Here is a 24,399-nt window from a genome sequence, read left to right as displayed (position 1 = left end):
CCATGACAGTCAGTGTTCACTGTCACCTTTACAAGATCCAGGATCACCTGGGAGACTGACTTGGCCACCTCTGTGGAGGGGATTATCCTCATTGCTTTAAATGAGGTGGGAAAACTTGCCCACTGTGGGTGGCGCCATTCCCTTGGCTGGAATCCTGGCCTGAACAGACAGAGAGGGGAACCGAACAGCCCCGGCATGTAGGCATTGCTTTTGTCAGGGTGTCACAGAAACAAAAGAAACAACACTCGAGGTTTGGCAAAGGAAAAGAGAGCAGGAGAGAGTCGGGAACATGGCGGGAGGGGCAGCAAAAGAATAATGATACCACAATTGAGTGTTTATGGACCTCTGAGAATGGCCATGGTAACAATCCTTCTTTAGAAACAAAGGCACAGAGAAATCAAGGTGTTCTGGGTCACTGTTGAATGTTGGAGTTCAGACTCCAGAAACTGGGCTTGGGGACATCATTTAGCTGGAACAGTGAGGGGGCCTCTTTCGGGAGGTGGCATCTGAGTTAACTCTAGCAGTGGAGCGATGGGAAACCTGAGAAGCAGCGCTGGAGGATGCTCAAGCCCACACATCTAATTAGGCACAAGCGTCCTCTCCAAGGCCATAGGGTGAGCTAAGAGTAGGGTTCCCCTGGCTCGGGAGGCGGTGGTGGTGGCCTGGGGGGTGCACAGCTTACCGTGGAGTAGTCCGAGCCATGTTTCTCCTTCACCCCATTCCGGCAGAGCGTGTAGTTATAAAAGCGGGAGTTCTTAAGTAGGCCGACCCACTCCTTCCAGCCGGGCGGCACGTATGAGCCGTTGTACTCATTGAGGTATTTTCCGAAGAAAGCTGGAAGAGATCGGGGATCAGAGGTGAGCAAGAGAGCAGCCAGCCCTGGCCTTGGCAACCCTCAGTGATGCTGACTGACTTCGGTGTTCACAGCCAGAGACCAACACACCCCTCTGCCCTTTGGCAGGAAGGGGGAGCCCAGGGCCCCTCCTCACAGAAGTACATGTGTACGAGTTAAAAGTCTATAGTAGGGTCACAGGGAAGAAACAAGGGACTTGAAATACAGCTATAGAAATACTAAAACAATTTACAGTAGATAATATGTCCTTTAAAAATTAAGAGATCAAGCCAGGCGGTGGTGACACACGCCATTAATCCCAGCACGTGGGAAACAGAGGCAGGGGAATGTCTGAGTTCAAGGCCAGCCTGGTTTACAGAGTGAGTTGAAGGACAGCCAGGGCTACAGCTTGTCTTACAAATAAACAAACAAACAAGTCAGTGATTCCTATGGATGTTAAAGCCCTGGACTCTGGTTTGCGGCCGTGAGCGTGGTGGAAGCAGACAGGTTGGTTTCTGCTGCCGTAGGTCAGTGAGAAGAGAGCTCGTCCCTTTTTAAAGCGGTGCTTTGAGTAAGGATGGCCGCTATGGGCTACTGTGTGTGCATGCTTAGTCCCCAGCCGGTGAGCTGTTTGGAAAGACTAGAAGGTGTGCCCTTGTCGGACAGAGGAGGTCTGCTGCTGCAAGTGAGCTTCGAGGTTTCAAAAGCCCATGCCAGGCTGTCTCATCCCCTATGCCCGCTGCCTAAGGATCAAGATGTAACACTCAGCTCTTGGACACTGTGACCAAGGTAACTCCATGTCTGCCTGCCTGCTGCCGTGCTCCCCGCCATGGTGATCTGACACTGTCAGGCAGCCCCAGTTAAATGCTTTCGTTTATAAGAGTTACGGTCACGGTGTCTCTTCACAGCAATAGGGCAGTGACTAAGACACCCCTTGTTCAGGCTTAGGGGTGCTCTAGAGTTTGTATCCCCCTGTCCCAGATAAATTGACAGCACCCCAAGAGTTGATGGAATGGGGATCAACTGAGGTTCTTGAAAATAGCTGGGGGGGGTGTCAACTGGCCCAACACTTTGGAATCTCTTTGGTGTCCTCTGTCAAACTTGAACATGGGCTCTGATCCAGCCGTTTGAAACTCGAGTATTTATTCCAAAGAACAGCATGCAGTTGTTCATCAAAAGTCACCCAGGGCCAACTGACAGTGGCACACTCAGAAAGCAAATAGAAACAGGTTCGTTAGCTGGAAGATGTGTGGATGAAGTGGAATATAGTTATATAATAAAATATGGCACAAGGTTGTGCTACATTTATGAGTGTGGGTGCATGTGAACAGTATAAGACATAGACCAGATAGAGAGACATTCTGTAAGACTCTTTCCAGTGATATTTTTAAATGATCTAATTTAAATAAATTCAAAAGCTGGGCAGAAGAAATCTATGGAACTGGTGGGTGTGGGTGCAGGGAGGGGATGAGGTTGGAAGGGGCTGGAGGTTTTTAGCACTACACCCCTGCTTTATTTCTTACAGAAACATAGAGCCTAGCACCCCACACACCCCCGTGGCCTCGGGGGTGGGGCCATCTGGCCACAGTGGATTTCTGTGTCTGTATTGGTCAACAATGATGCCTGCCATTAATAAAACCACAGCAATCTATATTAACCAGGAGGGGAGACCCAGAGCTTCTCCCCGGGGTAAGGGACAGACTATTCTGTGCATAGGTTATACCCCAGTCTTCTATTTCCAGACAGGGACACCAAGGTCCCAAGTCACTCCACTATGAGCAAGGCCAGCCCAGGACCTTGACTGTCTGTGGTAGGAGGGTAGGATAACTTGAGAGATTACTGATCGGAGCTGTGCCCTGTGACTGTGGAGCAACCAGTGGGTGCTGGTGCAACTCTCAAAATAAGAGAGAGAGATAGGGAAGGAATTGCTTGCAGGGGAAGGCAGGAGGGGGCTGGGCTGCTCTGGGCCCAGAGGACAGTGCTGGGCCCTTCCACATGGGACCTTTGAGAACAGAGCTAGCTCTCTCTCTCTCTCTCTCTCTCTCTCTCTCTCTCTCTCTCCCTCTCTCCCTCTCTCCTCCCCCCCCGCCCCCCCGTACGTTCAGGAAGCCCAAATGCCATCAGGAAGAAGCCAGGCCCTTCCACTGTGGCTTTCCCAGATCCAGGCTGGCTCCCGAGCTTGTCTGTGCTGGTTCAGAACTTCAACAAGGAAGAAAGTAATAGAACACCATCACTCCTCCCCCTGGGCTAACTAGAGGGGGTGTGGAGAGATGCTAGCTAGTGAGAGCATGATATTCTTCCAGAGGACCCAGGTTTGGTTCCCAGCACCCAAGCTGGGTGGCTCACAATTGCACACAACTGCCTCTCCAGGAGATCTGGCACCCTCTTATGGCCATGGTGGGCAATTACACTCAGCATATCCTCACATTTACATATATATTATAAATAAAAATTTAAAATATATTACAATTAGAAATAAAATTAAGCCGGGCAGTGGTGGCGCACGCCTGTAATCCCAGCACTTGGGAGGCAAGGGCAGGCGGATTTCTGAGTTCTAGGCCAGCCTGGTCTAACAGTGTGAGTTGCAGGACAGCCAGGACAGAGAAACCCTGTTTCAAAATATTAAAAACAAACAAACAAAGTAAAAAATATATATGCACAGGGATGGAAAAGCCTCCCACTTGAAGCCACTGAAACACAAATAAGAAAACAGAGCCCGCTGTCAATAAAAACCACAGTGACAGCATATGGAATTGCTGATGTATGCTAACAGCCCCAGGGCATGTGTGGCTTCTGCTCCGCTCAACAGCCTTTGTCATATATTCCCAGTGTGGGTTTGTCACCTACAGACTGCACTCCGTTAGGGTTTGAGTCTAAAATGTGTTCCACAGGCGCAGATATTTGAACTTGACCTCCAGCAGGTGGCACTGTTTTAATAAGTTGTGTAAGCACAGGAACATGCAGCCTGGTTAGCCAAGTGGACCGCTGGGGACAGGCTTGAAGGAACATGTTCACAGCCCCCGGCATGCCCTAAATGATACCTAGGGCCACAGCTTGTTCAGCAAGTACGAGTCAGCTCTCACTGTGCAGATAAGAGAGAGAACCGGAGGACACTGGCTGAACCTCCACGGTGGCACTGGGTTTCCTCCCAGTTCTTCTGGGTCCCCAGCTGGAGATCCCCAAAGATCGAGGCCAAGGTCTTTGTGATGCTGGTGTGCTCCAAATGCTGAGAACTCTCAGTGTGTGGCCAGGCCAGCTGGCTCAGGGAGCGGTGCTCTTCCCTGCCCATTCATCCTCCGTACCAGAGATATCAGAGGTCTCTCGCCCTCTCTTCTCCCCAGTCCTAGACCTTTACGAAACCCAGAAAGGCATTATTATCCAGGCTCCACAAAGCTCCAGAAATCAGGGCTTCAGTCAGAGGCTTTTAGTGCCAAATTAGATTTTGCTCTCATTTGATTAGATTTCCCGAGGGCAGTTTTTAAAATGGTTATCCCGGCACCAGGAGAGGTGGGAGAAACAGATTAGCGTGGGCCGGGGGCTGGGAGTTGCAGCCAAGAGGGAGAGCGAGCTGGAGCGAGGGCCAAGGCGAGAAGCGCAGCCCGGATCATAGCTGGAGCTAGAAAACCTGTACTCTGGGAGCGGTGGTGGCTGAGATGCCCATGAAGGAGGGGCCTGGGGGCTGGCGCTGGGGAGAACAGTTTGGCATCGGATGAAGACTATGGCAGGTCAGGAAAGGCCAGAGACAGCGTGCAAGCTGATGCCTGTCCCCAGGGAGCAGGGCTGGACTGATAACCTCTGAAAGGGTATGTAGCAAGCTGCTCCTGTGAGCCACGTCTAGGCCTTACAGTTACGGTGGAGAAGAGATGTGCACATTCCGTCCTGACTGTGGCCTATGATTCCTGGCTCTGAAAAGATGCCCAAGCATCTAGCTCCCATAGTTTATTTACAAGTGCCCTCTGCTACGAGGTGCAGCCTGTCAGCACAGGGCATAAACAGATTGTGTAGAGGGCAGACTGTGTGGACGGGACATCAGGATCAAGGGTCAAGTGTGTCCCTTCCTGCACAGTCTGCGGTTGACACATTGCTACACAAGCCATTCAGTTCCCGAGTGGAGAGCCGTGTTGCCTCAGGCACCCAGTGTCAGAGCAGTCACATGTTCTATAAAGTAGATGTCACCAGAGCGAGCTTGGTGACAGAGAGAGGACTCTAGGGAGACACGGCAGGCACAAGAAACGTACAGGGGTGTCAGTGCTCCTGAGATGCCACTGGTAGCCGAGGGACCTTAGCTGGAGGCAATCCTAAATGATGTCAGTGAAGAGAAGTGGGTGGGACAAAAAATAACGGACACCCGTGACATAGGGACCCAGGGGCAGCTTACAGATCGTAGGGGCTGTGGAGGTGTTGTGCAAACTGTAGACCTTTTCCCAAAGAAAGCGACACTGCCCGGCAAAACTCTAAAAACTCCAAACAGGACAGGTAAGATATCGCAGTGGGTTAAAGCACTTGTTGCCAAGTTTGACACCTGAGTTCAGTCCCTAGGGTCCATGTGGTAGGAGGAGAGAAGACACTCCTGAAAGTTGTCCTCTGACCTCTACACATGCAGGTGTGCACGCACACACACAAATAATGTAAAAACAAACAAACAAACAAACAAACAAACAACTTCAGATCCATCACCTCCCAAATCCTCACATTAAAGGAACGCATGCAGTAATCCTCCAGCAGTGAAAGCTCTCTGCCCTTGGCAAATCTTTTATTCTTTTTTTTTTTTTTTTTGGTTTTTCGAGACAGGGTTTCTCTGTATAGCCCTGGCTGTCCTGGAACTCACTTTGTAGACCAGGCAGGCCTTGAACTCAGAAATCCACCTGCCTCTGCCTCCCGAGTGCTGGGATTACAGGCGTGCACCACCACGCCCGGCTCTTTTATTCTTTCTTTACTTCCTGAAATAGGGTCTTGCTATGTATCCCAGGTTGACTTAGAACACTTGATCCTCCCACCTCAGCCTCCGGAGTGCTGGGATTACAGGTCTGAGACACTGTGCCTGGCTCTTTAGATCTCTTGATCTATAATGGAGACAATAATGTCCCTCTCTGGATGCCTGTTAACAGTGGTTCCTCACGTGTGTGAGGGATTCCAGGGCCGGGGGAGATCAGAAGCTCATTCCAACTCCCTGATCACTCCGAGACACAGCTTTTCCAGACCACAGGCCCACACGCAGAGTCTGAGATACTCAAGCCGGTTCTCAGGTTCCTTAGACCACTCAGTTTGACATAATGATCTGTGGATAGTTATCACGCCCTCTAGTCTGGGATATCGTGATAAGAAAACTAATCTAGACTCGACCAGCACGTCTGCACTTGGTTCTGAACACTTCCGACCCTTGGTGGTTGAATTCGGAGGTAGAACCTGGAGAGACGGAGGCTGGCTGCTCAGGTACATTGCTTAAAACCACGACACAAGTAAGTTCCTAAAGTTACAATTATCATCATAACAAGCATTTATCTGCATCCTATCAGCCTCTCGCCTGTTAGCACCTGGTTTAACTGACGCCAGGTATGGGAAATCACCTGTGTGCTCACCTTCCTCCATGAGGGATCAGGCCCCCAGTCCTTCCCTCTGCCCTGTCCATGGCTTAACATTTGAAGCAGGCAAGCGCCTCCCCTCCTGGCTGTCTCGCTCCACTTGTCTGCGTTAAGGGCTGCTGGGGAGCCATTCGCCGCCTGACAGGAGGCCCAGACCCTTCTGTTATCTCTCCTAGCTCTGAAACAAACTCAAATGGCCTCATAACAATGTGTTTGTGGTCTGAAAAAGCTGTGTCGTGCGGCGATCAGGGATAGAAATGAGCTGGCTGGATGCCTGGCATCAGAGAGCCTGGGAGGCATCGCTGCGAGTCTGAGGGCAGTGGAGGATACAATGGGAATCTCAGGGTAACTGTGTGTGGTGTGTGCATGCATGCACACATGTATGTGCAGGGCTGTGTGTGTGTGCGTGTGCATGTGTGCACGCTCCCCTTTTACCCTGTGCTGCAGGAGGCATGTGACAGAATGGATAAGAGCAAGCCTGCAGAGTGACCACATCTGTACTTTGGACCTGTCAGCCCCTCGCAGAACATGTAGAGGGCATCATCTCCCTGTTTCCTGACAGCTGAACACCAGGGTTTACTGCTGTGCAAGAGGCCAGGCACCTACTGAAGGTGAGATGGTGACAGATACATCCTGAGGTCTGCTGCAGGGCTGCCTGGAGGGCTAGCTCAGCCTGCAGGCTAGTACAGACCGTTCCTCCCTCCCTGGTCCCTGGCCATCTGGGTAGAGCTGTCAACAGGGCTGTTTCAAGGACAACAGCAATTTTGGCACAGGCTCACCCTACACCACCTCCACCCACATCGAACATTCAACAAAACTGGTAAATAACAGCGAAGGAGGCGAAGTGTTCCGGAGCGGACCCGCTGAATCACACGGTGTGCGGCTGACATTTCATTAAAGACTTATTCGTGGGCAGGTCCCTTCCATACTGTGAAGTCAATTCACTCCCACATCCCCACGGTTTCCTCTTTCTTGGCCTTCTTTCTTGTAACCCTGGACAAGCCACAGGTTCTAACTTCTGTGCCTCGGTCGCTGAGGTCCCTATTGTCAGCCTACGTGCCCTGCTGTGTCCCTGGAGCCCGGGAAATCACCTTCCACCTGTGGTTCACACTTTGAGGTGAGAGACCTTAAAAGCAGAAAGGGGTGTTCTGTCCCAAGAAGCGAGCAGGAAACCATTGTTCAGGAGCTGTACCCAAGTTGGTGGCTCTTTTGAGCCCATGTCAGCCCACTGGGTAAGACAGTCCACAAAGAGAGAGAAGTTTAGGGACTGGGGTTTAACTCATTGGTAGAATGCTTGTTTTAAATGCATACAAGACCTTTCAGGGGAAGGAAGAAGGGAGGGAGAGAGAGAACATGTGCACATCTTATCCACTCACCTCCATACTTCAGCCTCCCTCCCCTCTTGTCTCCTCATAGAATCAGTCATCCACAGATAGCCAGAAGGATCCTCTGAATTCAAGACCATTGACTCCATTACAGTGGCTTGTGCTTGGCTCACAGGGTCCAGACCTCCAGCATTTTAAACGCCCCAGGACATTTACACCAGCTGCTCCCTCTGCCTTGGACACTCACCCCTCTGTCGTCTCACGGACCTGCCCCTTCTCCATGTGACATCTGACCCAAGATGACCCTGCCTTCCCCTTTGCCTCTGCACTCAGGGTCACTTCTTCCCAGTTTCTCTGGGATCACCCCACTGAGGCACCCGCTTTCCTATATGTTTCTCCCCTCCACCAAGCATGCAGGTCCAGAGGGCACAAGCCTATCTGGACACTGTGACCCCAGTGAGCACCTGCCAAAACTGGGTATGTGATGAGCCAGCAGCTGACAGGATCGATATGGCTGAGGTATTCAGGCCGCACAGGCCGTGATGCACATGCCCTGCGCAAGGGCAGGTACCGTATTCTAAAGGCATTCTGGGGGCTGGAAGGATGGCTCAGTGGGTAAAGACATCTGCTGCCAACTCGATGACCTGAGCTTAGTCTCCGGAACCCATGCAGGGGATGGAGTGGACTGACATCTGTGAGGCATCCCCTGTCCTCAGCCTTCATGATGTGACACGCGCACATGCACACACACACACACACACACACACACACACACACACACACACACACACGGAGTAACTAAAATAAACCCCAAACCAAACCAAACCAGAATCCCAAAGGCTTTCTATTTTAGTATCTGTAAGAGCACTGTGACAAGAATGGGGTGCAGGGGAGGGGGGTGTCTGTCAGCCGAGTGCAGTCTGTGTGCAGGGTACTATGAACTTGAGTGGGGCCAGTAGGGGTGTTGCTACCTCCCTGGGGACAGTGATGAAGTTATGTCTGTCACGATGTGGGTACATGTTCCAGGCACTGTTAGGTAGAGGGGAAGGGATTACAATCACATCTCCCAATATTCACACTGGCCTATAGTCAAGAAGGGTGTGGCCTGAGAGTCTGAAGGTCCTCGTTTCCACTCAGAGCATGCAGGCCCAGCTAGTCTCAGGCAAGAGCCTTCTACTCTGCCTTGGTGACTGCGCCTAGCCAATGGGACAGTTACCAGTGTGGCCACAGTCAGCTCATAGGAAGAACACCAAAGAAACCAGGGTCCCGATTCTTTTAATGTGTGTGTGTGTGTGTGTGTGTTTCAAGAACTGAAAACATTTGTCTGAAACCAGATGTGACTGGTCTTGGCCTAGAGTCTCCTGGGACAAGGAAGGGACTGTCAGGACGTCTGCCCAGAGAGACACATCTATCTATTAGCAGAGACTGGTGATGGAGGGCCCAGCCAATGACAATAAACAACATTCCCCAGGGGAATGGGGAAGGTCGGTGACGAATGAGGCAGAACATGGCAAGTCCAGCCTGCCAAAACCAGACTGTTCAGCTTCACACTCGAGGGCTCCGGGGAACAGAACGGGGCCGTCACCCCACACTGCAGCTCCCTGCTCCAGCTGTCGCTGCCTCTGCACGGGCTTTGCTGGTTTCAATGGACTCTCTGGTTTTGTGCTCTTATTTCCCTGCAAACTGACTCATTTGACACTAAGCAGGTTTCCCAGTATGGCCTCCCATCTGCCCCCAGTCTGCTCCTCACCCAGCGCTGTGATCAGAAGGGCCACACCTTGAATCTCTTTCTCAGGCCCCAAACTGTCTCCACAGCCTGGCAGCTCTCTCTGTCTAAAGCACAGGTCCAGGCTAGGACCCTCAGTTTCTCTGTCTGGAGGTGGCTGGAGTCCCCTCCTCAGCCCTCCTGCCTCCTCCCTCGGTCCCTCCTCCATGGTGGCCAGAGACACTCTCTAAGCCACCAGTCTAGATCTACCATACTTAGCAAACCCCATCATCAGCTTCATGTCACACTTGAACAAAACGCAGAGTCTGGTCAGCCTGTAGACCCCTGCGTAACAGTCTCTTACTGGTTACAGACTCGGTTCCCCAGCTCTCCCCTCAGTCCGGCAGCGCCTGTTCTGCCCCAGGTCCTTTGCCCTGCTGCTTGTCCTGGAAAGACCTTCTCTACTGCAGATGCTCTGGCTCGATTCTTCAGCTTTGCCAGAGGTTTGCTGGGTCACCCCCGAGGGGCCTCTCCTTCATGACTTAGTTTCTTCATGGGATTGTCAGCAATTTACAATTTTTGTTTCAGTTTTTTTTTGTTGTTGCAACTGAACTCGAGTATCAGCTCAAGAGGCAGGAAAAGGCTCTCTTGTTCTGTTTCTTCTGCATCCTGTGTCTGGATGACAGTCCCACGAGCAAGCCCTCAAACCCGTGGGGGGTGTGGTTGGGCAGCAGAGGGGTGAGAGCCCCTACAGACACCAGGCCACGGAGGCTGTGGGCACTGGTTTAATGAAGAGCCTGCAGGGCTTCGAGTCTGCCTTTTGCCTTGGCCGTGTGATGTGTGGATGTTGAATCTACAGGGACACCATGGCAGGAGCAGGCCTGATCAGGAGTAAGGAGAGCAGGTGTGGAAATGCTGAGGCACTAGTTGTTCACTGAGGTGGACGTGATGTGGGCAAGACACAGGGACAGGGCTCAGGGGGAAGGCGAGGGGTAGATGGAGGACTCTGGCCACTCTAGTGGCATGAGATGGCTATGGGGTCTGTACTGGTTAGTTTTGTGTCAACTTGTCACAGCTGGAGTTATCACAGAGAAAGGACCTTCAGTTGAGGAAATGCCTCCATGAGATCCAACTGTAAGGCATTTTCTCAATTAGTGATCAAGGGGGAAAGGCCCCTTGTGGGTGGGACCATCTCTGAGTTGGTAGTCTTGGTTCTATAAGAGAGCAGGCTGAGCAAGCCAGGAAAAGCATGCCAGTAAAGAACATCCCTCCATGGCCTCTGCATCAGCTCCTGCTCCCTGACCTGCTTGAGTTCCAGACCTGACTTCTTTGGTGATGAACAGCAGCATGGAAGTGTAAGCTGAATAAACCCTTTCCTCCCCAACTTGTTTCTTGGTCATGATGTTTGTGCAGGAATAGAAACCCTGACTAAAACAGGGTCTAATATATTCTAGGGAGAGTTCTTTTCTGTGAGACCAGACTTACCACGTAGCTCAGGCTAACCCCATTTTGAAATACTCCTCTCTTAGCCTCCCAAGTGATTATTCTCGTGTGCCACAGCAAGCAAGGGAGGGGGTTCTTTTCTTTCAAGAGTAAAAGAAAAAAATTATTTCATTTCTATATGTGTGTGTCTGTGTATATATGCATGTTTGTGTATATTATGTGTATGTATATGTATTTGTGTATATGAATATTTGTATGTATATATACATGTATGTATGTATTTGTGTATGTCTGTATGTCTCTATGTACATGTATGTATGTATGTATTATGTGTGTACATGTATTTGAGTATATGTATATTTGTATGTATACATGTGTAAGTATGTATGCGTGTATATATATGTGTATGCATGCATGTGTACATGAATGTAATGTTGTGGTAGAGATCAGATCCTCTGGAGCTGACTTACAGGCCTGACCTGGGTTCTGGGAACTGAATTCTCTCTGGTCCCTTTAACCACACTGAGTCATCTCTCCAGCTCTAGGGAGGGTTTCCTAATCTGCTGGTTGGAGCCAGAATTCAGGCAGTCTGTGAACTTGGGTGGGAGAATTCATGTGTGTTTATTTCCTTTAACCTCTAACTAGCATGCCCTACTATCCTGAGGGAAACCTACACACTCCACTGACAGAACCTGGACTAAGGCACCAGTGACCTATCCCAAGACAGTCACCATGGATATTTGAAATATCACTTCTGGTACCAGACCTGCCCACCATCAGTGATGCAACCTGGAAATGTGGAAAGAGGCACACATGCCAGTTTCTAAGACACTTGGATGTAACTGGCTTCCTTTGTGACTCTGGGCATCTTCCACAACTTACAGCAGCGTATGGAGTGCGTGTGACTTCTGATTATCCTGTCACAGGAAGGAAGCACACCTCCCCATTCATCAGCTTCCTAGAGGAGCTATTTTGGATAACGGTGTCACCTGCATGCTAACAAATACCAACCGGAAGATCAGTAGACCCAGGAATTCAGATCCCATCCCTGGTACCTGTAGTTCTGGAAACATCCTGAACTGGGTAGCTTTGACCTGCTGCCATTGGGTTTGGGGACTATGGGTTGAGGGGGGTTCCTGGTCTGAGTGTCAGAGACAATGCCACTAGGCTGGGGGATCTGGGGAGCTGAGCCACAAAAGAAGGTGGCCTTTGACAAAGTCCAGGCTGCTATAGCTATTATGTGTGAGAGGCCACAGGCCTGAAGTCTGCAGGTTTTTGGCAGACAAACCGTCTGGGCTGAGGAGGCAGGGGTGGAAGTATGTTAAATAAACCTCCTGAGTCCCACTCAGGCTAGGCCAAGAGCTTTTGAGAACTGCAGGTGGCTCTGTGTCACTTAAGGCTGCCGCTCTCACACGGTTACCGTGGGGCTCTCTTTGTGTTTGAATGGTGAACTGCCAAAGCACAAGATAAATCAGCTCGCTACATTTGGTTACATTCTGGACGCTGACATGTGAGAGGTAAGTGAGACAAAGGAAGATGGAGGTGATGCAGAGGGTCAGAGGCTGCCGAAAAGCAGCCTCCCTGGTTAAGAAAGATCTCTGCTGCCTGCCCGCCCTCCCTCTCTCCCTCTCTCCCTTTTTTGAGGCAGGGCACCTTGCAGCCGGGTCTGTTCTGGAAATAGCTGTGCCACTAAGAATGACCTTGAACTTCCGATCCTCCTGCCTCTCCCTTCTGAATCCTGAGAGTCCAGCACGTGCCAGCATGCCTGGTTTATGAGGTGCCGAGGGCTAAATCCAGAGCCCTCCACACAGCTCCCGACTGAGCCACATCCCTAGCCCCACCACCACTAGGTTTCAGTGGTGGATGGCTGTTTTCTGTCTCTGCCTGGCAGGTGTTCAGGTACTCACCTTTGTATAACTAGGACTGGGTAGGGGGTGGTAACTTACTCCCCATGGAAGAGTGGGGATGGCTCTGGAAAGTTCTCAACAGCAGGGGAGTGGGTGGAGTGTGTTTTATACAGAAGCAAGTACTAAGGTGCCAGGGCAGGGATGACCGTACCACAGAGAGGGCCAGGTGGCCCGCGGATGAATGGAACAGAAGAGCCAGAGGCAGGAGAGAATAGAACAGGTGAGCCCGACAGAGAAGGAGCTGTGGGTTTATCTCAGGAGCTCAGAACAGCCAGGGGAGGGTTTCAATCAGAGTGCGGCTTTTCAAGGCACCCCCTGTTGTCCTCTTTGGGGAGTAGGGGTGGTTGGCTAGTCACCAGGGGAAAGAAGGGCCAGGCAGCTCACCAGGACTGAGGGCTGAGCCCTTTCTAGGCTCCTTTTTCCTACCTGCTTGTTCCGAGTGGGACTGTTGCTATGGAGAGAGCTTGGGTTGCAGAGGACCCCAGGGCATCAGGCCAAGGCTGGGCAGTGGGTGCAGGGGACCTGGAGGGGGTTGGTTGAGTTTCTAACTGAATGCAGGCTTCAGCCTCCCCTGCCAGACTCAGGCAGCTGTAGCAAATGACAGAGTCCATTCATTTCCAGAAAACCTCGTTAGCTGGGAGGGAGGCTAGCTAGCATCAGGGAGAGGCTCTGCGGCCTGTTGATTCACTATCAGGACAAACTGGCCTTGAACTCTCAAACCTGCCTCAACTTTCCGAGTGCTTGGATTATAGGTGTGCACCCCCACACCTTTATGAAGTGATGTGGATTAAATCCATGGCTTCCTGTGTGCTGGGCGAGTGCTCTCCCCACTGAGCTATACTGTTGGCCCTTTCCCTTTAATGTGTGTATGTATGCCTGTGGTGTTTGTGTGTGTGTGTGTGTGGTATTATGTGTGTATGTGGTGTATTGTGCAGGCGTGGGGTGGTGTGTGTGTAGTGTAGTGTCTGTGTGTGGTGTGGTGTGTGTGTGGTATGGAGTATGTGTGTATGTGTGTGCATTCCTCTGTGTGTGTGTGTGTGAGCATTAGTATAGGCTAATGTCAGATATCTTTTTGGATTATTCTCCACCTTATATGCTGAGGTAGGGTCTCCCAAATGAACCCAGACTTCACCAGTTCTACCAGCTTGTTCCAGGGATTTCATCTTCTTTGGAGACTGGGTTACAGATGGGCGTTCATACCCCGCCTTTTACCAGGATGCTGGGGATCGGGCCTGGTCCTTGTTGGCTTCCCCACTAAGCCATCTTCCCAGCCCTCTGCCCTCTCTTAACTGCAGATGTGCAAAAGGGTGGGGCAGAGGAGCAGACAATCCACAGCAGCCTTTACAGCAGGCCTGGAGGATCCATCAACTATAGGCAATTCCCATTACCTCAGGGACCGTGACATATCAGACCCCTCGGAGCTGCTCCCAGAGGTGTCTCACCAATGGCCCTTTCCTATAATAATGAGTTTGCCATATTTCCTCCCAAAAGGAATTCACAGCCAAAAAATAATTTCCTATGCCAGTCATCTCCCAAAGTTGAAAGAACATTAGAACAGCAATCTTCAAGAAAAATAAAAGCTGGGAGATTTATAACAAAGGGAGGCTTCAACCGGAAACGTCTCTGGCACATCCGTTAAGGAGACATGAGGTGGCAGTCAGGTGCCAGCAAGGAGACAGATTCCCTGGGAGGCTGCTGGTTCCCAGCGCAGGCTGGTGGGTGCGTGGCATTTGCAATTCAAATACTGGTTGCCCCTGCCATCAGGGACAGAATTTTCAGAAATAAGGAATCTCTTGGAAAAGTTTCACATTCAATTATAACAGCTTTCCTGTCAGATCTAATGCTAGGAAACTTTGAGCACATTTATAACTCTGCCAAAAACCTAAAACCAACCAACCACCACCCACAACAACAAAAAAAACCCCTTCCTTATTTATATAGAAAATAGACTCAGATTCAATACTCAGAACAATAAGCATAAAATAATCCCCACACACAAATGACTTGGAGGGTAGTGTAGAAGTCATGTGGATTGCAGAGGGTCCACCAAAGTCCCTTCATTCAGGATGCAGCTAGCATCCTGTATCACTGTGTTCATGGATTTGACCCATAGGGGGCGCCGTGCTTCCTTGAGAAAAAGGCTTGCAATTAAGTGGTCTGAAGCCTAAGAGGCCCTCCCTCCCATGAGTTGGCGTGAGTTAGCCTCCTTTTTGCAGAGTTAAAACCCAGTAGGCAGGCATGGAGGCACGCAGCTGTGGTCCCAGCACTGGGGAGGTACTAGTAGGCGCATTGCAAGTTCAAGGACTGCCTGGTTACCTAAGAAGACCTTGTTTCAAACATCAAACAAAACATGAGCACTTTGGCTTTGGGCACTGAAGCTTTTCTTCTGTCCCATGTCTACTGAAGTCAGACCTGAGGGTGGCTCTGGAAGGGAAAACAGTGACAGGTGGGGGGTTGAACACGTGAGCCATATTGTGACTCCCCAGATACCCACTCTGATCCTGGTACCTGCACAGTGAGTGACCTTATCTGAACCCTAGCTTCTGTGATCAAGTTAAAAGAAGTTAAAAGAAGTTTACATTGATCGGGTCAGGGGGGAACTGCAGGCCAGTGCTGTCAACGGGGAAATCTGGACACAGATGCCTGGATCTGAGAGTCATGAGGAGAGAGAGGCAGAGCCTGGGGAGCCTGGGATATGGAGAGCTGAGGAGGCTGGAACAGAAGTCCCCTGGGGACAGCCGATTTGGGATGTCAGAGGAGAAGCATCTCCTGCCTTAAGCTCCTGGGTTGTGGCTCTGGGTCTCTGCAGTTCTCGGGAACCTGTGTGTGGCTGAGCGAGGCTGAGGGACAGTCAGGGATCAGAGGGACACCTGGACCTCCCCACCCCCATACCTCATCCTCAGGGGACTGAGGACACACACCTATGCTTACTCCACTTTTTCTTATTTGTGTGTGGTGTACATATGTATTCATGCATGTACATGTATGTAAGGATACTTGTACATGGGAGTATGGAGGAATATCCAGTATCTTCCTCAATCATCCAGCCCCCCCCAACAGTTGGCAACTTTTATATATATATACACACACATATATATATATACATACATATATATATACATACATATATATATTTATCTCTGTGTGTGTATATGTGTGTGTTTGTGGGGGTGCGTGGGTGCAGCACATGTGTGGAGACCAGGGGACAACTTTCAGGACTTGGTCCTCTCTTTCTACTGTGTGGGTTCTGGGGATCAAACTCAGCCCATCACATCGGGCTTGGTGGCAAGTACCTTTACCTGCTGAGCCATCTTGCTTGCCTCTCTACCTTAGTGTTCGAGCCATCTCTTACTGAACCGGAAGCCCCCCAACTGGCTAGGCTGGCCGGCTAGTGATTCCCAAGGACTCTCTTGTCTCTGTCTCCCCAGGGCTCGTGAGGCAGGAGCTGCCATGCCTGGCCTTTTCTGTGGGTCCCGGGGAAGAAACTCCTCATTCATTGATGGCTCTGCAGACAGAACGGTCTCCCAGCCCCCACGCTTCCTCTCCCTCCCAGGGACTTTCACCTCATGAATTTGTGGGACCTGGTCACACCGTTCTTGGGGTGATACATATTATGGGCGCTGGGCAACTTACCCACGTCCTAACACTGCTGTAGAGAAGGGAAACTGAGCAACAGGGAAGCGTCCCAGCTCACAGTTACAAGTAATATTAGAGCGCGAGCCCGGGGGACTCACTTATGTAAATCTTTTTTTTTGTTGTTTTGTTTTTTTTTTTTGGTTTTTTCAAGACAGGGTTTCTCTGTAATAGCCCTGACTGTCCTGGAACTCACTTCTGAAGACCAGGCTGGCCTTGAACTCAGAAATCCGCCTGCCTCTGCCTCCCGAGTGCTGGGATTAAAGGCGTGCGCCACCACACCCGGCTATGTAAATCTTAAAAGCATTAAAAGGTTAGAGACTAAGGGCTTAAGGGGATTTGGGGACTTAAAAAAAGGATTAATTTTATGTGTATATGTGATCTATATGTATACACGTGCACTGCATGGATGCTTGGTGCACATGGAGCCAGAGAGGACCCTGGATTCTCTGGAACTGGAGTCACAGGGGATTATGAGCCACTGGCTGAGTGCTGAGACCCAAAGCCAGGTCCTTTGCAAAAGTGTCAACCGCTCCTAACCACCGAGCCATTTTGTTTTAGATCAGAGGGTCTCCCAACCCACGTGTGGGTAGAGACCCCTTTGCCAAACCTCTACCTCCCAAAATATTTACATAACGATCCCTAACAGTAGCAAAATCACAGTTATGAAATAGCAACAAAATAATTTTATGGTTGGGGGTCACCACGACACGAGGAACTGTATTAGAATGTCACTGTGTATGAAAGGTTGAGAACCATAGTGTCAGACTGTCTCAGGTAGCCGAGGCTAGCCTCAGACTTTCTACGCAGATGAGGGTGAGCCTGAACACCTGGTCCTCCCGCCACCACGTCCTGTGGGCCGAGAGCACAGGTGTGCTGCCATGCTTAGCTCAACTAAAGGACATTGAGCCGGATCTGAGAGACAGATGTGGCAGGAGAAGCTGGACCTTCAGTGGGCTGTACGACCCAGGCAAAGCCCAGACAGACCCCCATGCCAAGAGGTAAGTCCTTCAGGGGAGGTTCCAAGACTCAGGGGGCAGATGGGGACTCTGCAGCCACAGGCCATAAGGGTCATGTGCGGGTGGGTGGGCACACGAGGGGCAGCTGGACCGGGAAGAAGAGAGCTGTGTGTGCACACTCAAGTGTGTCCCTGTGTGCACTCCGGGGAAAGGAAGCCGGCAGCAGACAGGCAGGAGGAAGGCCAAGGGCAGAGAAGGCTGCCATTGTGAAGGTGGGGACAGCTGCACCAGGGTCCAGAAAAGCATCCAGGACAGCTGGAGTCTCCCCTGTGTAAGCAGAGAGATGAAGGAGAAGCAGCCCATGCCAGGAGAGGAAGTGATAGGGGCTGATGTGTGAACCCATCCAAGCACCTACTGTGGGCCAAGCTGTGTGAACCCATCCAAGCACCTACTGTGGGCCAGCCAGGCTGTGTGAACCTATCCAAGCACCTACTGTGGGCCAGGCTGTCTTGGGCCTGGGAGACGCAGGAGGGACTTGGCAGTTTAGAAGCCAGACAGTCAAGAAGCCATGTGGGAGAAAGGGCCAGAACAAGGGTTAGAGGAAGCAAGAATCAGGGCAGGGAGCACAGGCTGGGGAAGGCAGGGAGCACAGACAGGTCGGGGAAGGCTAACAACCCAAGGGACCGCAGAATAAACAGACAGATCCTGCTGGGTGGTGTCAGGCTTTGAAGGAAAAGAAAATGAGTAAGAAGATAGGGTACTGGGGTGTTCACAGAGGGTCCACTGAGGAAGGGACACAGGAACACAGATCTGAGGAAATGCGTGCAAGTATTGCATGAGTTTTGAAGATTCTGCAGAGCAGTGGTTCTCAACCTTCCTAATGCAGTGACCCTTTTTTATGGTGGTGACCCCCAACCATAAAAATATTGTCACAGCCGGGCGTGGTGGCGCACGCCTTTAATCCCAGCACTTGGGAGGCAGAGGCAGGCGGATTTCTGAGTTCGAGGACAGCCTGGTCTACAGAGTGAGTTCCAGGACAGCCAGGGCTACACAGAGAAACCCTGTCTCGAAAAACCAAAAAAAAAAAAAAAAAAAAAATTGTCACTACTACTCCATAGATGTGATTTCATTGCTGTTATAAATCATAATGTTACTGTGTTTTATGATGGTTTTAGGTGTCCCCTCCCAGAGGGGTCACGACCCACAGGTTGAGAACCGCTGCTTTAGAGGAAGGGAGAAGCCAAGGCCCTGAGGCATGTGTCAGGCCTACTGTTGGAGCAACAGGAAGGAATCCCTGTGGGTGGAGCAGATAGCAGGGACAGCTAACAGGGACAGAGGAGACCACGAGAAGCTGGACAAGCGGGACAGCTCCTGGGGTCCCTGTGTCAGCTTTGGGGGCGGGTCTCCATCCCTAGTGGGTGGGGCATGTGCCGAAGAGCAGCAGGGGTTCTGATGGGATGGCAATGTTTGCTGTGGGGGTGGGGGATGGGGAAGGGTGGACCTTGGGGATAAGGGTGGGAATAGAGCAGCTGGTGGACTGGACGGCGGAGGGGGTGGTGTGGGGGAGCGGGCTGACAGGAAGACAATGGAGGGACTCGGCGGATACTTCAGGAAGAATGATGAGGTTTGTGGATGGACTGCTTGTGATAGGAAGGAAAACATGTCAAACACGGTTTCACGGAGTTGGCCTGAGTGAATGGAAAGTTGGAAGTGCCATGGGGGAGCCTGTGTACAGCCCTGGGGAGGAGGTGACAAAATGAAGAGGTCATGCTGGGCATGGTAGGTTTGATACATGGGGACCCTAAGAGAGATGTTGGTGGGCAGCTGGACACGGTCTGTCTGAAGGGGCTCACAGCAGGACAGGAGGTAGGAGAGAGGGGTGGTCACTGGGGGAAGGTAATATGGGAGGCATCCTCATGACGCAAAACAAGCCATATGCACAAACACATGCACACAATGCCTTCCTTCATGTAGCAGTGACTGTCAGGGTGCCTAGTGCCAGGCCTGGCCATGTGAGGGCCTCTGCAGGTATCAGGACACCAAGGCTACCGTGTGGTGGCCACGGGCAGTGAATGACCAGAATCTAAGTCATCAGCCAGTGTCCTTTCCCAGCTATGTGAGAAGAACAGAAAGAAAGTGGGGTGCACGGTACAGTCTAAAAACAACACTCCCAGGGGAGTCCTGGCAGAGCCTGAACTTCTAACGAAAGGCCTGTTCTCAGCTCCCCAGGAACATTCCAGAACATGTAGGCGGCGCGCAGAAGGGGCACTACCATTTCCACGGAAGCCTGGCAGGCACGTAACCACGTGGGGACTGCTGGATTCTGGTGGTGGAGAGAGAAGGCCTTAGCTGGCATCTAATTGGTAGAAAGTGCTGGAAAAAGCTCTTTACCCGCCAGGGAGGAGTGTTTGGAAATCTGAGACTGGCACTCCAACTCCCCCCACAGCCCACTGTGTCTTGTTAGGGAATCGGGTGTTGGGAACACGCATGCGCTGTCTCTGTCAGTGCAGCTAGGGCTGCTGGTGGCTCACCTGGGTTGAGGGGGCAGGGAGACACGCCAGTCTCTGATTGGACGTGAGCCATATCCAGAAACTTCCACTAACCAATAGGTATTTATTCGACTGAAACCCAGCACCTCTGGCTTTTGCTCTTATGTGTCCCTCGCAGACACGGGCAGTGCAGACACAGTGTGAGGTGACCGAAAAGAGCCATCTATTAAGAGAGGTGGGTGCAAAGGTAACTGAAGTGGCGCCAGAAGACACGGGCCCGGGACAGACAGTAAGTCGGTGTCTGGGCTCAGTGAAGCATGTCTGTCACGCAGGACTGCAAGGTAACACACACAACCCAGTGGAGACTTGACTGTCAACAAGGCCAGAGGGGTCTTTGGAAAGACACCTCCTGCACCCCCTGCCATCCTCAGATCCCTGTAAAAGGAGGACGCCAATGGGAAGGTTCATCATGTTACACCAATCTGATGATTGTGGCATAAATTACACTCTTCTCAACAGGGACTGCACAGTTTATGCACTTCAAACGTCGACCCATTGCAGTTAGAGCCAAAGCTTTGTTACATGTAGGGCTGTGGCTGCAGCTGTGGCTGCGACTGGGGCTGTGGCTGTGGCTGTGGCTGCAACTGTGGCTGGGACACAGTTGCTAAAGTGCCCTGGGGCATGCAGAAAGCCCTGGGATCCAGCACCAGATAAACCAGGCATGGGGACTCACCCCTGTCACTTCAGCATTTGGGAGGTGGAGGCAGATGGATCAAAAGATCTAGACCAGCCCTAGAAACTCAACGATTTGGGGGAGACTACACAGCTCTGCCTCAGAAAATAAGTTATTTTCAAAATGTGTTTTGTATTTTCTTCTCCCATGAATATGAATTAATCATGTAACATATATGAGTGTTCTGCTCACATGTGTGAATGTGTACCTTCAGTGTGCATGGGGCTTGAGGAGGTCAGAAGGTGTTAGATGCCCCGGAACTGGAGCTACAGGTGGTTGTGAGCCACCATGTGGGTGCTAGGAACCAAACCTCAGTCCCTAGAAGAAAAGCCAGTGCTCTTACCTGCTGTGCAATCTCTCCCATCCCGATTTTTGTTCCATTTTTGTTTTTGAATCCCTTAGTGTTGGGAAATGCAGGTATGCAGTATCAGGCCAGGTAGCTTTCTTTTCTCTCCTACCCCACTCCCCCCAACTCCTCCCTTTCTTCCTCCCTTCTGGCTATCCTCAAACTAAATATATAGCACAGGTTGACCTTGAACTCCTGATCCTCTGGCCTCCATCCTCCATCCTGGGAACTGGGATTACAGGCTTGTACTACTAAGCCCAGCTGTAGCTTCATTTTTAAAACCAGCTCTGTTAACATCCCCTGCACCGTGAATTTTGGCATCTGTCCTTTAAGCTCAGCTGACCTGGATTCAAGGGCGTTGCAAACACAAACAGTAAAGAGCTGTGGCTGTGACTGAGGGTCTTCCCCTTCAGGATCTGTTTTCAGTGGTACAAAGACCTACCCAGCATAAAGACTACATATCCCAGGCTCCTTTGTAGCCACGAGTGCTCACACTCACATATCTTGTTTCTCACCAATGGGAAGTAAGGAGAAACGAGAACCTGATCTGTAGACCTGCTCTTGGATCAAGGCCGCCAAGACAGCAACAGATTTAGATGAGAGCCATAAGCAGCAGGTACCCCCACTCCCTTAGCCAGACTTAAACTCAGCTCGGTTACCTTCCTTAGATGCCCAAAGGGATATAGGGTTTGACCGACTACCAGGCTGGACTACTGATTTGTCCCTGGGGCTTGTACCATAAAAAATGAACATATGCCATACAAGTATCATCACTGAGCTACATCCCCAGTCCACGTTGGATGTTCATTTTGAGATGCAGTGTCACTGCTTAGCCTCAGCAACCCTGAATTATGACCTTCCTGCATCAGCCTCCCCAGCCGCTGGATGGTGCACCTGCATCAGCCTCCCCAGCCGCTGGACGGTGCACCTGCATCAGCCTCCCCAGCCGCTGGACGGTGCACCTGCATCAGCCTCCCCAGCCGCTGGACGGTGCACCTCCATCAGCCTCCCCAGCCGCTGGACGGTGCACCTGCATCAGCCTCCCCAGCCGCTGGACGGTGCACCTGCATCAGCCTCTCCAGCCGCTGGACGGTTCACCTGGTTTGGTGACTGTCTACTTTGATGGTCATTCCTTTCTTTCTGTTTCCCATGTAACTCTGATATGGGCTTTCACTCCATCACAAATCCCGTAGTGTTTTGGGATTAGTAATTTCCCCTTTTGTTTGACGGACTGTCCCCATGTCTCTGCATTCCCGTGGCCTCGGTTTTCTGTTTTGATTATGCCACACAAACTTTCCATTTCATGTTTCTCCCAGGAGTCTTTGTGGGAGGTGTGGTCTTCCTGCTTTCCAGGTGACAGGCCTGATGAACACTTTGGGGGCCTCACTATTCATCTGTTTCCATATAAACATCCCAGCCAGAGATGATCAGGGTGCTTGAGCCATACCTGCCCATAGATACATCTTCTTTGGCCCACAGTATTCAGTTTTTAAAGATGGAGTTTCTCCAAATTGAGAGATTTGACTTTAAAAAGTTCAAATGTAGAGATATTTGACTTTGAGCTGGTGTGGGTATCATCTCTAGCTCTGAATGGCAGCTGCACCCTCCAATAGGAGCCGTTGCCTTGCTATGTCCTTGCCTATCCCCACCCCAACAGCGTTCCAGGCTTCCCAACCATCTAAAACACTGGCCCACAGAGACCTCTAACATGTGCTTTCTGTGGCGACCCCAAGCCATCAGGGTCTGCACCTCCACTCCCATGATGCCCTGCCCATGTAGGGGAGCTGGTTTTTATAACTGAACCTGCTCTGGGGCTGATCCTGTGGTGGGAGGACTGTGTAGGGAGTACACAGTCCCACCCATTCCCACTGGGCATCTGAAAGCCTGCCCAGCCCTGATGGATGATGGCTGCAGGTCAGCTACAGGAGGTCCCTGGCCCTTCCTCACTCCCACTCAAAACAATGTAGCGTCACTAAAGAAGGGCAAGTCCCCAGGCTTGCGACATTTGAGCTGTATCATCTGGTTTCACAATGGCCCCAGGCCGCTCGCCAAGGTGGGGAATTCTTGTTTTTTTCTTTCAAACTCAAGCAAGTTCAATGAGTTGAGGATTTGGCAAGGGTGAGGTGGCTGGGCTGGGATTACAGTTTGACCTCAGGTGATAGCCTAGCCTTTCGAACTCACCACAGTGTCTCCCTCAAGTAGGCAACAAGGACATCCTGACACAAATAACAACAGCACAGTCAAAGGGCTCTCACCATGGCAACCTCTTCGTCATCTTGGTTACTCCCACAATAAACTGGTGAGTCCCCCATGTCTGTCAGTTCCTCTCTAATTCCAGCCTCAACATTCTGGAACCTTCTCTCATGCAGATGGTCTCAGTCAATAAATCAGTCTTAAACACAGAAACCTCAAACTCATGCATGCAAGGAATATCTCGTGACCTCCCTGTCAGAGAATTCATGATCTGCCTGGACTCTCCATTTTTTTCAAAACTCTAGTTTCTTTGAAAAGGTGGTTTTCCCAACCTTCTTCAGACACATCTACTATGTGTGCATAGAAATAAACTCGAAACCTCACTGGGAAGTGAAACCTCTTCTGGGCATAACCCAGAGTTATCTTGGGGACCAGTGCAGTGTGGACGTCGCACCCAGGGAAGCTGAGGGCACAAGAGGCCACCTGTCTGTCCCTTGAGCAGGCCCCGACAGCGCCTCCCCACCCTGGTCCTCACCTGTCCGGTAGCCTGTGCTGTTGAGATACACGGCGAAGGTGCGGCTCTCGTGCTGGGCCTGCCAGGAAGGCGAGGAACAATTCTCGTTGTTGGTGTAGGTGTTGTGGTTGTGGACGTACTTGCCGGTGAGAATGGAGGAGCGAGACGGACAGCACATTGGTGTAGTCACGAAGGCATTGATGAAGTGCGCCCCGCCCTGCTCCATGATACGCCTTGTCTTGTTCATCACCTGCATGGAGCCTGCAAGCAGAGGGTACTGGTGAGTCATGTGGCCTGCTTGGCAGGGGGCCTCTTTAAGGGGCTTCCAATCCTGAGCCTGGAACTGTGGGCAAGCTTAGGAAATCCAAGGGTTTACATGGGCCATACTCCTCACCCTCAACCCAACCAGGAAGGCCCTGGTCTCAGTGCCACTAGACAGTGGCATTGGGTACAAACCTGCTTTGAAGTACCTTGAGTCTGACTCAAACCCTGTTTTGTATATAAACAGGGTGTCTTTTCTTCAGAGTGCTAATATACACAGATTTTTTTTTTTTAAGCAGTCACAAATGCAGATAGAATTAGGCTTTCTTTTGTTTGGAAGTTTCCCAAGAATTATCCACTGAACTGAAGTCTAGCCAAGCCCCAGCCAGTCTCTCTACACTTGTAGCCTCATCTAGGGTGCCTCCTGTATGCATTTGGAGTCTATACCCCGCTACCCTCAAAGCTAACCTATCTGCC

General features: G+C 51.1%; 1 protein-coding gene across 6 annotated transcripts in view; it reads right to left on the bottom strand.

Annotated features, from left to right (window-relative positions):
- Positions 1-24,399, bottom strand: part of Sulf2 (sulfatase 2) — an 81,301-nt gene that overhangs the window by 20,011 nt on the left and 36,891 nt on the right. For all 6 annotated transcript variants that reach the window (XM_021157065.3, XM_085832257.1, XM_021157066.3 and 3 more), the window contains exons 3-4: positions 23,683-23,922; positions 683-834 (exon numbers count right to left, since the gene is read on the bottom strand). In XM_021157065.3, coding sequence (XP_021012724.1) covers positions 683-834; positions 23,683-23,922 — 392 coding nt within the window. The remainder of the gene's footprint in view (positions 1-682; positions 835-23,682; positions 23,923-24,399) is intronic.

Source organism: Mus caroli, unplaced genomic scaffold (assembly GCF_978045245.1).
Source record: "Mus caroli unplaced genomic scaffold, Mus_caroli_1 scaffold_2, whole genome shotgun sequence".
Lineage (NCBI taxonomy): Eukaryota > Metazoa > Chordata > Mammalia > Rodentia > Muridae > Mus > Mus caroli.
This window is presented reverse-complemented; position numbering and strand designations above follow the sequence as displayed.